Below are 17,822 nucleotides of genomic sequence, written 5' to 3'. Positions count from 1 at the left end.
CAAGTGTCATCACCCATGTTTGCTCAGGCCTGGTTTACGACGCTCAGATGCAGAAGCACCAGTGCACCTGTGGGGACCACAGCTGCCATCCAGAGCATCCTGGCAGAGTCCACAGCATTTGGTCCCGACTGCAGGAGAGGGGACTGCGCAGCCAGTGTGAGGTATGAACATGGATAAATGTATCATGTTTGGTATGAACATGAACAGACACAGCCAGTGTGGGGTATAAACATGAATAGACACAGCAAGTGTGGGGTTATGAACATGAATACACAGCCAGCGTGAGGTATGAACATGAATAGACACAGCCGGTGTGAGGTATGAACATGAATAGAGGCCTCATGTTAGGTATGAACATGAATAAACACAGCCAGTGGGAGCTAGGAACATGAATAGAGGCATCATGTTGGGTATGATCAAGAATAAATGCTTTATGTTAGGTATGAACATGAATAGACACAGCCAGTGTGAGGTATGAACATGAATAGAGACATCATGTTAGGTATGAACATGAATAAACACAGCCAGTGTGAGGTATGAACATGAATAGATGCATCATGTTAGGTATGAACATGAATAGACACAGACAGTGTGAGGTATGAACATGAATAGAGACATGTTAGGTATGAACATGAATAGAGGCATCATGTTAGGTATGAACATGAATAGACACAGACAGTGTGAGGTATGAACATGAATAGAGACATCATGTTAGGTATGAACATGAATAGATGCATCATGTTAGGTATGAACATGAATAGACACAGACAGTGCGAGGTATGAACATGAATAGATGCATCATGTTAGGTATGAACATGAATGAACACAGGCAGTGTGAGGTATGAACATGAATAGATGCATCATGTTAGGTATGAACGTGAATAGACAGACAGTGTGAGGTATGAACATGAATAGAGACATGTTAGGTATGAACATGAATAGAGGCATCATGTTAGGTATGAACATGAATAGACACAGACAGTGTGAGGTATGAACATGAATAGAGACATGTTAGGTATGAACATGAATAGAGGCATCATGTTAGGTATGAACAGTAATAGACACAGACAGTGCGAGGTATGAACATGAATAGAGACATCATGTTAGGTATGAACATGAATAGATGCATCATGTTAGGTATGAACATGAATAAACACAACCAGTGCGAGGTATGAACATGAATAGATGCATCATGTTAGGTATGAACATGAATAGACACAGACAGTGTGAGGTATGAACATGAATAGAGACATTATGTTAGGTATGAACATGAATAGATGCATCATGTTAGGTATGAACATGAATAGACACAGCCAGTGTGAGGTATGGACATGAATAGACACAGCCAGTGTGAGGTATGAACATGATGAGACAGCGTGAGGTATGGACATGAATAGACACAGCCAGTGTGAGGTATGAACATGAATAGAGACATCATGTTAGGTATGAACATGAATAGATGCATCATGTTAGGTATGAACATGAATAGACACAGACTGTGCAAGGTATGAACATGAATAGATGCATCATGTTAGGTATGAACATGAATAAATGCATCATGTTAGGTATGAACATGAATAGACACAGCCAGTGTGAGGTATGAACATGATGAGACAGCATGAGGTATGGACATGAATAGACACAGCCAGTGTGAGGTATGAACATGAATAGAGACATCATGTTAGGTATGAACATGAATAGATGCATCATGTTAGGTATGAACATGAATAGACACAGACAGTGCGAGGTATGAACATGAATAGATGCATCATGTTAGGTATGAACATGAATAGATGCATCATGTTAGGTATGAACATGAATAGACACAGCCAGTGTGAGGTATGAACATGATGAGACAGCGTGAGGTATGGACATGAATAGACTCAGCCAGTGTGAGGTATGAACATGAATAGAGACATCATGTTAGGTATGAACATGAATAGATGCATCATGTTAGGTATGAACATGAATAGACACAGACTGTGCGAGGTATGAACATGAATAGATGCATCATGTTAGGTATGAACATGAATAGATGCATCATGTTAGGTATGAACATGAATAGACACAGCCAGTGTGAGGTATGAACATGATGAGACAGCGTGAGGTATGGACATGAATAGACACAGCCAGTGTGAGGTATGAACATGAATAGAGACATCATGTTAGGTATGAACATGAATAGACACAGACAGTGCGAGGTATGAACATGAATAGATGCATCATGTTAGGTATGAACATGAATAGATGCATCATGTTAGGTATGAACATGAATAGACACAGCCAGTCTGAGGTATGGACATGAATAGACACAGCCAGTGTGAGGTATGAACATGATGAGACAGCGTGAGGTATGGACATGAATAGACTCAGCCAGTGTGAGGTATGAACATGAATAGAGACATCATGTTAGGTATGAACATGAATAGATGCATCATGTTAGGTATGAACATGAATAGACACAGACTGTGCGAGGTATGAACATGAATAGATGCATCATGTTAGGTATGAACATGAATAGATGCATCATGTTAGGTATGAACATGAATAGACACAGCCAGTGTGAGGTATGAACATGATGAGACAGCGTGAGGTATGGACATGAATAGACACAGCCAGTGTGAGGTATGAACATGAATAGAGACATCATGTTAGATATGAACATGAATAGATGCATCATGTTGGGTATGAACATGAATAGACACAGACAGTGTGAGGTATGAACATGAATAGATGCATCATGTTAGGTATGAACATGAATAGATGCATCATGTTAGGTATGAACATGAATAGACACAGCCAGTGTGAGGTATGAACATGATGAGACAGCGTGAGGTATGGACATGAATAGACACAGCCAGTGTGAGGTATGAACATGAATAGAGACATCATGTTAGGTATGAACATGAATAGATGCATCATGTTGGGTATGAACATGAATAGACACAGACAGTGCGAGGTATGAACATGAATAGATGCATCATGTTAGGTATGAACATGAATAGATGCATCATGTTAGGTATGAACATGAATAGACACAGACAGTGCGAGGTATGAACATGAATAGATGCATCATGTTAGGTATGAACATGAATAGACACAGCCAGTGTGAGGTATGAACATGAATAGTCACAGCCAGCGTGAAGTATGAACATGAATAGACACAGCCAGTGTGAGGTATTAACATGAATAGACAGCCAGCGTGAGGTATGAACATGAATAGAGAGCCAGTGTGAGGTATGAACATGAATACACAGCCAGCGTGAGGTATGAACATGAATAGTCACAGCCAGCGTGAAGTATGAACATGAATAGACACAGCCAGTGTGAGGTATGAACATGAATAGACAGCCAGTGTGAGGTATGAACATGAATAGTCACAGCCAGTGTGAGGTATGAACATGAATAGACAGCCAGTGTGAGGTATGAACATGAATAGTCACAGCCAGGGTGAGGTATGAACATGAATAGTCACAGCCAGTGTGAGGTATGAACATGAATAGTCACAGCCAGTGTGAGGTATGAACATGAATAGAGAGCCAGTGTGAGGTATGAACATGAATAGTCACAGCCAGCGTGAAGTATGAACATGAATAGACAGCCAGTGTGAGGTATTAACATGAATAGTCACAGCCAGTGTGAGGTATGAACATGAATAGACACAGCCAGCGTGAGGTATGAAAATGAATAGTCACAGCCAGTGTGAGGTATGAACATGAATAGTCACAGCCAGTGTGAGGTATGAACATGAATAGACAGCCAGTGTGAGGTATTAACATGAATAGACAGCCAGTGTGAGGTATGAACATGAATAGACAGCCAGTGTGAGGTATTAACATGAATAGACACAGCCAGTGTGAGGTATTAACATGAATAGTCACAGCCAGTGTGAGGTATGAACATGAATAGTCACAGCCAGTGTGAGGTATGAACATATCAGGTTGGTGTTGGAGGATGCTGACATGTTTCTTTCATCTCATGATTCACATGCCTGTCCTCTTCTTCAAAGCTGTCATCTTTTTCTTGTCCAGCCTCATCTTTCACCCATCTGTGTGTGTGTGTGTGTGTGTGTGTGTGTGTGTGTGTGTGTGTGTGTGTGTGTGTGTGTGTGTGTGTGTGTGTGTGTGTGTGTGTGTGTGTGTGTGTCCATATGTATGTGTGTGTGTGTCTATGTGTGTGTGTGTGTGTGTGTGTGTAGCACATTGTCGGTAGGAAGGCCTCCCTGGAGGAGCTCCAGTCGGTCCATTCAGAGAAACATGTGCTCCAGTACGGCACCAACCCTCTGCACCGCCTCAAGCTGGACAACCCAAAGTTGGCTCGTAAGTCTTCATATTAATGATGATTTTATCATAGTAATAAGACTTCATAATAATGATGATTTCAACATATTAATGATGATTTTATCATAGTAATAAGACTTCATAATAATGATGATTTCAACATATTAATGATGATTTCATCCTAATAATAAGACTTCATGATAATGATGAGATGGTCACTCACTGTCCTTCATGTCTCCCTGCAGGAATCTTGGCTCAAAGGAGCTTTGTGATGTTACCGTGTGGAGGAGTGGGGGTGAGTGGAAGTGTCTGCACACACACACACACACACACACACACACACACACACACACACACACACACACGCGCGCGTCTATCTTCACTGCAAACTCAACAGTACACCAGTGGCTATTGTGGAGGGAAATTACTGCCAAAATTCCACAATCTCAAAAATGTTTCACAAACTCCAAAACATTGTTTTACAATCTCAAAAATTGTTTCAAAAAAATCAAAATTTTTTTTTTCATAAACTCCCCAAAAAATTCACAAAGAAATATTTCACAAAATAAAAAATATTTCACAAACTAAAAAAAAAGTAGTTTTACAAACTTAAATTTTTTTTTTTTGACAAACTCAAAAAAAATGTTTCACAAATTCAAAATGTTTCAAAAACTCAAAAAAATTGTTGTACAGACTCAAAAAAAGAATTGTTTTACAAACTCTTTTTTTTTCGCAAACTCTACAATGTTTCACAAACTCATAAAAATATTTCAAACACTTAAAAAAAATGTTTTACAAACACAAAAAAATGTTTACATAACTCCCAAAAAAATTATCACAGATTCAGCATTTTTTATCACAAACTTGAAAAATTGTTTCACAAACTAAAAATGTTTCACAGACTAAAAATTAATGTTTAACAAACACAAAAAAAAAAGTTTCATGAATTCAAAATGTTTCAAAAACTCAACAAAATTGTTGTACAAACTCAAAAAAAAAATTGTTTTACAAACTCAAAAAATGTTTTTTACAAACTCAAAAAAATGTTTTGCAAACTTGACAATGTTTCACAAACTCATAAAAATATTTCATACACTTAAAAAAAATGTTTTACAAACTAAAAAAAAGTATTATTTTTCTTTACAAACTCCCAAAAATGTTTGACAAACTCAAAAAAATGTACCACAAACAAAAAAATCTTATCACAAACATGAAAAATTGTTTCACAAACTAAAAAAGTTTCACAAACTAAAAAATAATGTTCAACAAACTAAAAAAATATTTCAAAAACTCAAAAAAATGTTTCTCAGTCTAAATTTTTTTTTCACAAATTCAAAATGTTTCAAAAACTCAAAAAAATATTGTTTTACAAACTAAAAAAAATGTTTCACAAACTCAAAAAATTTGTTTTACAAATTCAAAAAAATGTTTCGCAAACTCGACAATGTTTCACAAATTCATAAAAATATTTCAAACACTTAAAAAAAATGTTTTACAAACTAAAAAAAAGTATTATTTTTCTTTACAAACTCCCAAAAATGTTTGACAAACTCAAAAAAAATGTACCACAAACAAAAAAATCTTATCACAAACATGAAAAATAGTTTCACAAACTAAAAAAGTTTCACAAACTAAAAAATAATGTTTAACAAACTAAAAAAATATTTCAAAAACTCAAAAAAATGTTTCTGTCTAAATTTTTTTTTCACAAATTCAAAATGTTTCAAAAACTCAAAAAAATATTGTTTTACAAACTCAAAAAAATGTTTCACAAACTCAAAAAAAAATGTTTCACAAATTCATAAAAATATTTCACACACTTAAAAAAAAAGTTTTACAAACTCAAAAAAAGTGTTGTTTTTTTCAAACTCACATAAATTTCTTTACAAACTCAAAAAAATGTTTAACAAACTCTAAAATATGTATCACAAACTCAACATTTTTTATCACAAACTTGAAAAATTGTTTTACAAACTAAAAAATGTATCACAAACTAAAAAATAATGTTTAACAAACTCCAAAAAATTTCAAAAACTCAAAAAATGTTTCACAAACTGAAAAATGTTTTTTACAAACTCAAAAAAAAGATCTTTACAAACTCAAAAGAATGTTTAACAAACTCTAAGAAATGTTTCACAAACTCAATAAATATATCACAAATATTTCACAAACTCTAGAAATTGTTTCACAAACACGAAAAATAGTTCTACAAACTCAAAAATGTGTTGAGATTCGCATTTCGGATCTCCACATATTATTGTTTATTGTTCCATTTTTTTTTTCATTCTCCGTCTGATCCTTTTATTTCCTGATTAGTCGGTCATCATGGTAGCTTAAGAGTTTCACCTGCTACTCACGGTCCTGCACACCTGTCCTCACCAATCAACTGCCTTATATATTCCTGCCTCTTTTGTTGTTCGGCCTGAGACCCAAATTTGCTTCCATGCAACGTTACGACTGCTATCCCATTTGCTTTCACGCAACAAGTTATGCCTGCTTAATTTCCGTAGGTCTATTCTCGCTAGCTTTTCACGCTAAGCCCTAGTATTATTCCAGCTCTCACGCTGAAGAATTGTTTTTCCTTTTTGTGTGCCTTCGTGCCAGTTTTTGTTCGTCTATTTGTATACCTAGCTTTCATGCTAGCATCCTTTGTTTGTTTGTTCTGCTAGCTCCAGTATTTTGGTTCTAGAGCTCCTTTTGTTATTTAATGAATCAGTTATTCTTACCGTTGCTGTGTCCATCGTTCGACGCATCCAAGAGGGGACAATTTTTGGCATCACTATGCCGAACAAGCGTATCAAAATGTTTCTTAGAATTAAAAAAAATGTTTCACAGACTGAAAGAAAATATTTTACAAACTCAAAAACGTTTCACAAACACAATAAAATATTTCACAAACTCAAAAAAATATTTCACAAACTCAAAAATGTTTCCCAAACACACTAAATGATCCAAACAATTTTCTTCAAGTTAATACATTTTTTGTTATACTTTAAGCTTGACCCTGCTGAAGGTTAAGGTAATATTTGTGGTAGGCTTTGAGCAAAAAACAGTTAATATATTGTTATATATATTTATAAATATATATATATATATATATATATATATATATATATATATATATATATATATATATATGAGTGTGTGTGTGTAATTTTGTTTATAATGATTTTATTCTTGGCCATGAGGTGGCGACTTGTCCAGGGTGTACCCTGCCTTCTGCCCGATTGTAGCTGAGATAGGCGCCAGCGCCCCCCGCGACCCCGAAAGGGAATAAGCGGTAGAAAATGGATGGATACCTTTACTAGAACAGCATTTACTAATACGACACAATGCGAACAACCTTACCTAGTCAAGATGCAAAAAAATCCAACCAAGACAACATTTTATCAGACATAGTAACTGAACTTTGTATACATATATATATATATATATATATATATATATATATAAATTGTTGCATTTTGGACCTGTTCTTCCTTTGGTCAACGCCCCCAGATTGTTTGATGACACATAAGCTGGTTTTAAATCAATCAGAGACAGAGGTTGCTCATTTTTCTATTTTTATTACCAAAGCGCCTCGGGAGATCAATCTAGAAACAACATTTCAAAGCTCGGTGCAAATTGATCTAATCCTAAAATGGCAGTTTCTCCCTCCTCACTTACTCTCACCCCGCCCCTCTTCTTCTCCTCCCTACTTTGGACAGTTGAGATAAAAGATTTGTTATGGCTTCATTCCGACATTCCAAACCCAAGGTCTATGTAAAAGGTTCACACTTTAGCTGTTGTAAAATCTGACTAGGAAAAAAAAAAAAATATATATATATATATATATATATATGCGTGGGTTCCCTCCGGGTACTCCGGCTTCCTCCCACTTCCAAAGACATGCACCTGGGGATAGGTTGATTGGCAACACTAAATTGGCCCTAGTGTGTGAATATGAGTGTGAATGTTGTCTGTCTATCTGTGTTGGCCCTGCGATGAGGTGGCGACTTGTCCAGGGTGTACCCCGCCTTCCGCCCGATTGTAGCTGAGATAGGCGCCAGCGCCCCCCGTGACCCCGAAAGGGAATAAGCGGTAGAAAATGGATGGATATATATATATATATATATATATATGCATGCTGATTACATATTAAATGTCATTGCCCTGAAAAACTCAGGTTCTCCACCAGATGGCGACAAAATAGCAGCATTTCAGTGGCCAAACTTTTAAAATGAATGCAATTTCTCTGCCAGAAAGATTCCTTATTTATTTCATGACGTCTGGTGAGCCTGTTGGAAGATGTCGGCGGGCCACATTTTGGCCCACCTGCCGCAGTTTGGACATCCCTGTCCTCTTGCATTGATTGTCCAACAATACTTTCTCTCCATAAGTTGTTTTCAAAGGCATGTTGCATGGTAACAGTGTGGTGTTTTGGCACGGATTCAATTCCTTTTAAGACTTTTTCATGGGCGGGGCTGATTTAAGACACAAATGTGTGGAGTTACAATTGATTTTAGTATTTAAATTGCAACAAAAACTATATTTTTGTTGCGACATTGTAAATAAATAGACAACATATATTTTGTGTATACATGGTTCTTTTCATCCCTGTGTCGATGTCCTGCCGACAGGTGGACAATGATACCGTCTGGAACGAGCTCCACACGGCGGCTGCTTCTCGGATGGCTGCAGGCTGCGTCGTCCAGCTGGCGCTGAAGGTCGCACAAGGAGAGCTGAAGGTCAGTCCAGGTGAACTAGCATCCTATCGCTCTACTAATCAATCCAAACCCGTACTATACTCTGTTTGACAAGTACTGGTTGTCACGTGGTGACATTGTTGGTTGTACGAGCAGAGGAGCATGTTCGGCAGCGCACACGCACAGAGTACTTACAAGCAGACACAGTGTGTGGACAGAAAGGAGAGAATGGACACATTTTGGTGTGAAAAGTCAAAATAAAGGTGAAGTTATAACACTGAAACACCAGCTAACATCCATCCACAGTGTTTTAGCTACTTCTAAATCACTAATCCTGGTCTCCATGGTGACAAAGTTAGTTTTTTACAAGTAGCATTATCACTGGAGGACGAGGATACAATAGCTCACCGGCGTCACAATGTCAACAAATGCCACGGGTGGACCTACACCTGACATCCACTGTAATGATACCAAGTACAAGAGGGTATCTAGTCAATACTACTATGATTACATCGATATTTTTTATCGTCACGTCTTTTTTCCTTTTTTTTTTAATTCCTATTATGTCTACAAACTCTGGACACATGAGGACTTTGAATATGACCAATGTATGATCCGGTCACTACTTGGTATCAAATCGATACCTAAATGTGTGGTATCATCAAAAACGAATGTCAAGTATCAAAAAAGAGAAGAATAAGTGATTATTACATTTGAACAGAAGTGTAGATAGAACATGTTAAAACAGAAAATAACGCGACACCTACCCTTTACATCAATATTTCTTCATCAGTATTGGGTTATTCGGTATTATATTTTATTGTACGATACTGTATCTACTGTAATGATACCAAGTACAAGAGGGTATCTAGTCAATACTACTATGCTTACATCGATATTTTTTATCGTCACATCTTTTTTCCTTTTTTTAAAATTCCTATTATGTCTACAAACTCTGGACACACGAGAACTTTGAATATGACCAATGTATGATCCTGTCACTACTTGGTATCAAATCGATACCTAAATGTGTGGTATCATCCAAAACTAATGTCAAGTATCAAAGAAGAGAAGAATAAGTGATTTTTACATTTGAACAGAAGTGTAGATAGAACATGTTAAAACAGAAAATAACGCGACACCTACCCTTTACATCAATATTTCTTCATCAGTATTGGTTTATTAGGTATTATATTTTATTGTACGATACTGTATCTCCTGTAATGATACCAAGTACAAGAGGGTATCTAGTCAATAATACTATGATTACATCGATATTTTTTATCGTCACATCTTTTTTCCTTTTTTTTTAAATTCCTATTATGTCTACAAACTCTGGACACATGAGGACTTTGAATAAGACCAATGTATGATCCTGTCACTACTTGGTATCAAATCGATACCTAAATGTGTGGTATCATCCAAAACTAATGTCAAGTATCAAAGAGAAGAATAAGTGATTATTACATTTTAACAGAAGTGTAGATAGAACATGTTAAAACAGAAAAAAACGTGACACCTACCCTTTACATCAATATTTCTTCATCAGTATTGGTTTATGAGGTATTATATTTTATTGTACGATACTGTATCTACTGTAATGATACCAAGTACAAGAGGGTATCTAGTCAATACTACTATGATTACATCGATATTTTTTATCGTCACATCTTTTTTCCTTTTTTTTTAAATTCCTATTATGTCTACAATCTCTGGACACATGAGGACTTTGAATATGACCAATGTATGATCGGTCACTACTTGGTATCAAATCGATACCTAAATGTGTGGTATCATTCAAAACTAACGTCAAGTATCAAAGAAGAGAAGAATAAGTTATTATTACATTTTAACAGAAGTGTAGATAGAACATGTTCAAACAGAAAATAACGCGACACCTACCCTTTACATCAATATTTCTTCATCAGTATTGGTTTATTAGGTATTATATTTTATTGTACGATACTGTATCTCCTGTAATGATACCAAGTACAAGAGGGTATCTAGTCAATACTACTATGATTACATCGATATTTTTTATCGTCACATCTTTTTTCCTTTTTTAAAAATTCCTATTCTGTCTACAAACTCTGGACACATGAGGACTTTGAATATGACCAATGTATGATCCGGTAACTACTTGGTATCAAATCGATACCTAAATGTGTGGTATCATCCAAAACTAATGTCAAGTATCAAAGAAGAGAAGAATAAGTGATTATTACATTTTAACAGAAGTGTAGATAGAACATGTTCAAACCGAAAATAACGCGACACCTACCCTTTACATCAATACTTCTTCATCAGTATTGGTTTATTCGGTATTATATTTTAATGTGCGATACTGTATCTACTGTAATGATACCAAGTACAAGAGGGTATCTAGTCAATACTAGTATGATTACATCGATATTTTTTATCGTCACATCTTTTTTCCTTTTTTTTTAAATTCCTATTATGTCTACAAACTCTGGACACATGAGGACTTTGAATATGACCAATGTATGATCCGGTCACTACTTGGTATCAAATCGATACCTAAATGTGTGGTATCATCAAAAACGAATGTCAAGTATCAAAGAAGAGAAGAATAAGTGATTATTACATTTTAACAGAAGTGTAGATAGAACATGTTCAAACAGAAAATAACGCGACACCTACCCTTTACATCAATATTTCTTCATCAGTATTGGTTTATTAGGTATTATATTTTATTGTACGATACTGTATCTACTGTAATGATACCAAGTACAAGAGGGTATCTAGTCAATACTACTATGATTACATCGATATTTTTTATCGTCACATCTTTTTTCCTTTTTTTAAAAATTCCTATTATGTCTACAAACTCTGGACACATGAGGACTTTGAATATGACCAATGTATGATCCTGTCACTACTTGGTATCAGATCGATACCTAAATGTGTGGTATCATCCAAAACTAATGTCAAGTATCAAAGAAGAGAAGAATAAGTGATTATTACATTTTAACAGAAGTGTAGATAGAACATGTTAAAACAGAAAATAACGCGACACCTACCCTTTACATCAATATTTCTTCATCAGTATTGGTTTATTAGGTATTATATTTTATTGTACGATACTGTATCTACTGTAATGATACCAAGTACAAGAGGGTATCTAGTCAATACTACTATGATTACATCGATATATTTTATCGTCACATCTTTTTTTCCTTTTTTTAAAATTCCTATTATGTCTACAAACTCTGGACACATGAGGACTTTGAATATGACCAATGTATGATCCGGTAACTACTTGGTATCAAATCGATACCTAAATGTGTGGTATCATCCAAAACTAATGTCAAGTATCAAAGAAGAGAAGAATAAGTGATTTTTACATTTGAACAGAAGTGTAGATAGAACATGTTAAAACAGAAAATAACGCGACACCTACCCTTTACATCAATATTTCTTCATCAGTATTGGTTTATTAGGTATTACATTTTATTGTACGATCCTGTTATCTACTTGGTATCGGATCGATACCTAAATTTGTGGAATCATCCAAAACTAATGTCAAGTATCAAAGAAGAGAAGAATAAGTGATTAATACATTTTAACAGAAGTGTGGATTGAACATGTTAAAACAGAAAATTAACAGATATTAACAGTAAATGAACAAGTAGATTAATAATCCATTTCATACAGTTTGTCCCTCATAATGTGTATAAAATAATAGGTGTATAAATGAGACAATATGTTACTGCAGACTAATTAGGAGTCTTTGTTTGTTTACTTACTACTAAAAGACAAGTTGACTATTTTATTTAAGGACTATGTGACAATAATAAACATATGTTTCATCTACACTAAAAAATTTTCTTACAATAAAGACAATAATGACATTTTCTGTGGTTGCCTTTATTTAGAAAAAAAATCGAAATACATTTTGGTACCGGTAACCAAAATATTGGTATGGGTACAACTCTAGTCCTAATTGGTCCGCGTTAAGGAAAGTTAAGCAGTATTATTACAGAGCAAAAATAAAACTATTAATTGAAAACACAAAGAAAAACTGAAGACTGGAGAATGCTTTGTTGATATCTGGCCGGCCGAATTGAATACGCAAGTCGTGGTTGGGACACCTCCTTCAACTTCACATCCATCCCTCCGTTGTGTTTATTATTCTTTGAGCAATGACAGTTTTAATGTCAAGAAAGAAAAAAACCCTCCTTGAACGGCAGCTTTGTGTTATTTATTTCCACATTATTACACCTGCTTGACCTCAGCCTTCCCGGTAAGGTTTTATTCAGGTGTACTGGAGAGGAGGCTACGCCGGATAGTCGAACCTCGGATTCAGGAGGAACAGTGTGGTTTTCGTCCTGGTCGTGGAACTGTGGACCAGCTCTATACTCTCGGCAGGGTTCTTGAGGGTGCATGGGAGTTTGCCCAACCAGTCTACATGTGCTTTGTGGACTTGGAGAAGGCATTGGACCGTGTCCCTCGGGAAGTCCTGTGGGGAGTGCTCAGAGAGTATGGGGTATCGGACTGTCTTATTGTGGCGGTCCGCTCCCTGTATGATCAGTGCCAGAGCTTGGTCCGCATTGCCGGCAGTAAGTCGAACACATTTCCAGTGAGGGTTGGACTCCGCCAAGGCTGTCCTTTGTCACCGATTCTGTTCATAACTTTTATGGACAGAATTTCTAGGCGCAGCCAAGGCGTTGAGTGGTTCCGGTTTGGTGACCGCAGGATTAGGTCTCTGCTTTTTGCAGATGATGTGGTCCTGATGGCTTCATCTGACCGGGATCTTCAGCTCTCGCTGGATCGGTTCGCAGCCGAGTGTGAAGTGACCGGAATGAGAATCAGCACCTCCAAGTCCGAGTCCATGGTTCTCGCCCGGAAAAGGGTGGAGTGCCATCTCCGGGTTGGGGTAGAGACCCTGCCCCAAGTGGAGGAGTTCAAGTACCTAGGAGTCTTGTTCACGAGTGAGGGAAGAGTGGATGGTGAGATCGACAGGCGGATCGGTGCGGCGTCTTCAGTAATGCGGACGTTGTACCGATCCGTTGTGGTGAAGAAGGAGCTGAGCCGGAAGGCAAAGCTCTCAATTTACCGGTCGATCTACGTTCCCATCCTCACCTATGGTCATGAGCTTTGGGTCATGACCGAAAGGATAAGATCACGGGTACAAGCGGCCCAAATGAGTTTGGGTCTCTCCCTTAGAGATAGGGTGAGAAGCTCTGCCATCCGGGAGGAACTCAAAGTAAAGCCGCTGCTCCTCCACATGGAGAGGAGCCAGATGAGGTGGTTCGGGCATCTGGTCAGGATGCCACCCGAACGCCTCCCTAGGGAGGTGTTTAGGGCACGTCCAACCGGTAGGAGGCCACGGGGAAGACCCAGGACACGTTGGGAAGACTATGTCTCCCGGCTGGCCTGGGAACGCCTCGGGATCCCCCGGGAAGAGCTAGACGAAGTGGCTGGGGAGAGGGAAGTCTGGGTTTCCCTGCTTAGGCTGTTGCCCCCGCGACCCGACCTCGGATAAGCGTAAGATGATAGATGGATGGATGGGTATATTTTATAGTTTTGTGTATCTGAAATAGGTGGTTCATCAAAGATCCATACAACATAATCTGATATGATTTCATAGTTTAAAGCACTATTTATGTATTTTTTTAATGATAAATAAGTGCTAAAAATGTTTTTGCTTGCGCGCTTTGCACGCTCACATGAATTATTTGTGCCCCAGGTGTGCCCCAGTACAGTTTTAGGTCTAGTGACGCCCCTGAGTAGGACACAACAGTGCTTGATGTTTCCTTGCCTTTCCTCTTTCAGAACGGCTTTGCGGTGGTGAGGCCGCCTGGTCACCATGCAACACACTCCTCTCCTCTGTGAGTACACTACACTAAAACACTTTTACAGGCAACGTTTCAATCCGACATATTTGAGGACAAAATCACACAAAGGAAAGCAACACAACCGAAGTCCAAGAGGACATGACAAGCTGTGGTTAATGTGGAGTAATGTAGTATAATATATACTGCAGTTAATATCATAATAATATAATAACTAGATTGAGATCTCCAAAGTGCTTTGAATTCAACTTAAACAACATAACCCAGGGGTGTCCAAACTTTTTCCACGGAGGGCCGCAAACGGAAAAATTTCGATATTTTTCATTTTCAAACCACAACAAAATATGTGGATGATTTTTTTTTTTTTTATCCTGAGGGCTCCTGGGGACTATAGAGGGTCTCAGTCACTAAAATGTTAAAAATAAGTCAAATTATTATTATTATTAGGGTCAGCAGGCCCATTGCAAAAGGCCTTTTGCAATGGGCCAAGGACCCTATTGAAACTGCAGTGTTTTATTATTATTCCGCACCTTCGCACCCTAATTTGACCCCCTTAACATGCTTCAAAACTCACCAAATTTGACACACACGTCGGTATAGCAAACCTTCCCAAGTTATTAAGCAACCAAACCCCAAAAATGAAAATTGCCCGCTAGCGCCCCCTAGGAAAAACAACAACAACAGACTGCTCATAACTTCCGTTAAGAATGTCGTAGAGACATGAAACAAAAACCTCTACGTAGAACTGACTTAGACCTACAATTCATAATTTTACTTTCTCGGGCAAAAATCAACAAAAAGTTGACGAAAACCCCTTCAATACAAAATTTTCGCAAAAAATGCTATTGTTGCCTCTTTGCGCTGTAATTTGACCCCCTTAAAATGCTTCAAAACTCACCAAACTTGGGACACACATCAGTACTGGCAGAAATTGCGATCGAATGAAAAAACTAAACCCGAAAATTAAAAAATGCGCTCTGGCGCAATTTTTGAATAAAACACAGCAAAAACTGCTCCTAGGAAGAAAACAACAACAAAATTGCTTGTAACTTCCAGTAGGAATGCCGGAAAGACATGAAACAAAAACTTCAATGTAGGTCTCACTTAGACCTACATTTAGATGATTGACATCCTTCGGCAAAAATCAACAGGAAGTTAAAAATTACCCCTTCAAAATAAAAGTTTTGTAAAAACCCGTCACCTTTTTCAAACGTAAACTCCTCCGAGTGTGTTTGTCGTTTCGGCTTCAAACTCGCACAGGAGAGTGATTGAACCCTTTTGATTAAAACTATCCAACAAAGTTTTGATTACTGCTCCGGTTTTGATTTTACGCGCCTTCAAAGAACCCCTGCGCAAAGTTTCCTAAAAAATGTCATTTTTGCCTCTTTGAGCTGTAATTTGACCCCCTTAAAATGCTTCAAAGTGCAAGTTAAAGCTCTACTATGCAAAACGAAAGCCATTTATCAACAACATCCAGAAACGCTGATCTGTAATTTGACCCACTTAACATGCTTCAAAACTCACCAAATTTTACACACACATCAGGACTGGCGAAAATTGCCATCTAATAAAAAACCAAACCCCAAAAGTTAAAATTGCGCTCCAGCGCCCCCTAGGAAAAATCCCAGACAAAACTGCTTGTAACTTCTGTTAGGAATGTCATAGAGACATGAAACAAAGACCTCTATGTAGGTCTGACTTAGACCAGGGCTTGGGAGCGGCCAAAGGCGGACCCGACCAACGCTGCTTGCAGCTTTAATTTGTAATTAATGCTTACAGTAAATCTCTATATCAACTTGAGGTTGATATAAAGGAAAACAAATAAGGTTGTATGCCTTTTCTGTCAAAGAAAACTTTGTTTTTTATAGTAAAACTGAAATTAGCAGTATTTAGATAGATATATAGTACTTTATTGATTCCTTCAGGAGAGTTCCTTTATTTAGCAATTAAAGCCCTCAAAGATCAATAATGCAGGACACCATTGATTTTAATTATTTAATACTTTTGAGTAATCACAGTGAAAAGTTAAATACAATCCTGCTAAATATATTTGAGATCTGAATAGTTCCCCACTAATAAAGTGATACATTTTTATTATTAGGGTCCTTGGCCCATAGCAAAGGACTCCACAGGAAACTGCTGTTTTATTATTATTCCGCACCTACGCGCTGTAATTTGACCCCCTTAACATGCTTCAAAACTCACCAAATTTGACACACACGTCGGTATAGCAAACCTTCCCAACATATTAAGCAACCAATCCCCCAAAATGAAAACTGCGCTCTAGCACCCCCTAGGAAAAAATTACAGACAAAACTGCATGTAACTTCTGTTAGGAATGTCATAGCGACATGAAACAAAAACTCCTATGTAAGTCTGACTTAGACGCAATTTTCATAGACTCACTTCTTTCAGCAAAAATCTATAAGAAGTTGGCAAAAACCCCTTTAAAATAAAATTTTTGCAAAACATGCAATTTTTGCCTCTTTGCGCTGTAATTTGACCCCTTTAAAATGCTTCAAAAGTCACCAAACTTGACGCACACATAAGGACTGGCGAATATTGCGATCTAATGCAAAAACCAAACCCCAAAACTCAAAATTGCGCTTTAGCGCTATTTTTGAATAAAACATTGAAAAAACTGCTCCAAGGAAGAAAACCCCGACAAAACTGCTTGTAACTTCCGGTAAGAATGTCGGAGAGACATGAAACAAAAACCTCTATGTAGGTCTCGCTTAGACCTACATTTCATAGATTGACAACCCCCAACAAAAATCAACAGGAAGTTTGCAATCCCCCCTTCAAAACAAAAGTTTTGTAAAAACCGGTCACCTTTCTTCAAACATTATCTCCTCTGAGTGCGTTTGTTGTTTTGGCTTCAAACTCGCACAGGAGAGAGATTGAACCCTTCTGATTAAAAGTATAGAACAGAGTTTTGATAAGTTCTCAGGTTTTGATTTTACGCGCCTTCAAAGAACCCCTGTGCAAAGTCTCCTAAAAAATGTCATTTTTGCCTCTTTGAGCTGTTATTTGACCCCCTT

The 17,822-nt window shown here is 37.3% G+C and overlaps 1 protein-coding gene across 3 annotated transcripts in view; it reads left to right on the top strand.

The window, feature by feature from the left end:
- Positions 1-17,822, top strand: part of LOC133535495 (histone deacetylase 7-like) — a 184,088-nt gene that overhangs the window by 134,685 nt on the left and 31,581 nt on the right. For all 3 annotated transcript variants that reach the window (XM_061875380.1, XM_061875381.1, XM_061875379.1), the window contains 5 exons: positions 28-161; positions 4,199-4,319; positions 4,526-4,575; positions 8,900-9,007; positions 14,762-14,817. In XM_061875380.1, coding sequence (XP_061731364.1) covers positions 28-161; positions 4,199-4,319; positions 4,526-4,575; positions 8,900-9,007; positions 14,762-14,817 — 469 coding nt within the window. The remainder of the gene's footprint in view (positions 1-27; positions 162-4,198; positions 4,320-4,525; positions 4,576-8,899; positions 9,008-14,761; positions 14,818-17,822) is intronic.

Source organism: Nerophis ophidion, linkage group LG16 (assembly GCF_033978795.1).
Source record: "Nerophis ophidion isolate RoL-2023_Sa linkage group LG16, RoL_Noph_v1.0, whole genome shotgun sequence".
Lineage (NCBI taxonomy): Eukaryota > Metazoa > Chordata > Actinopteri > Syngnathiformes > Syngnathidae > Nerophis > Nerophis ophidion.
The sequence above is the reverse complement of the archived record's forward strand: the minus strand, read 5'-3'. Positions and strand labels throughout refer to the sequence as shown.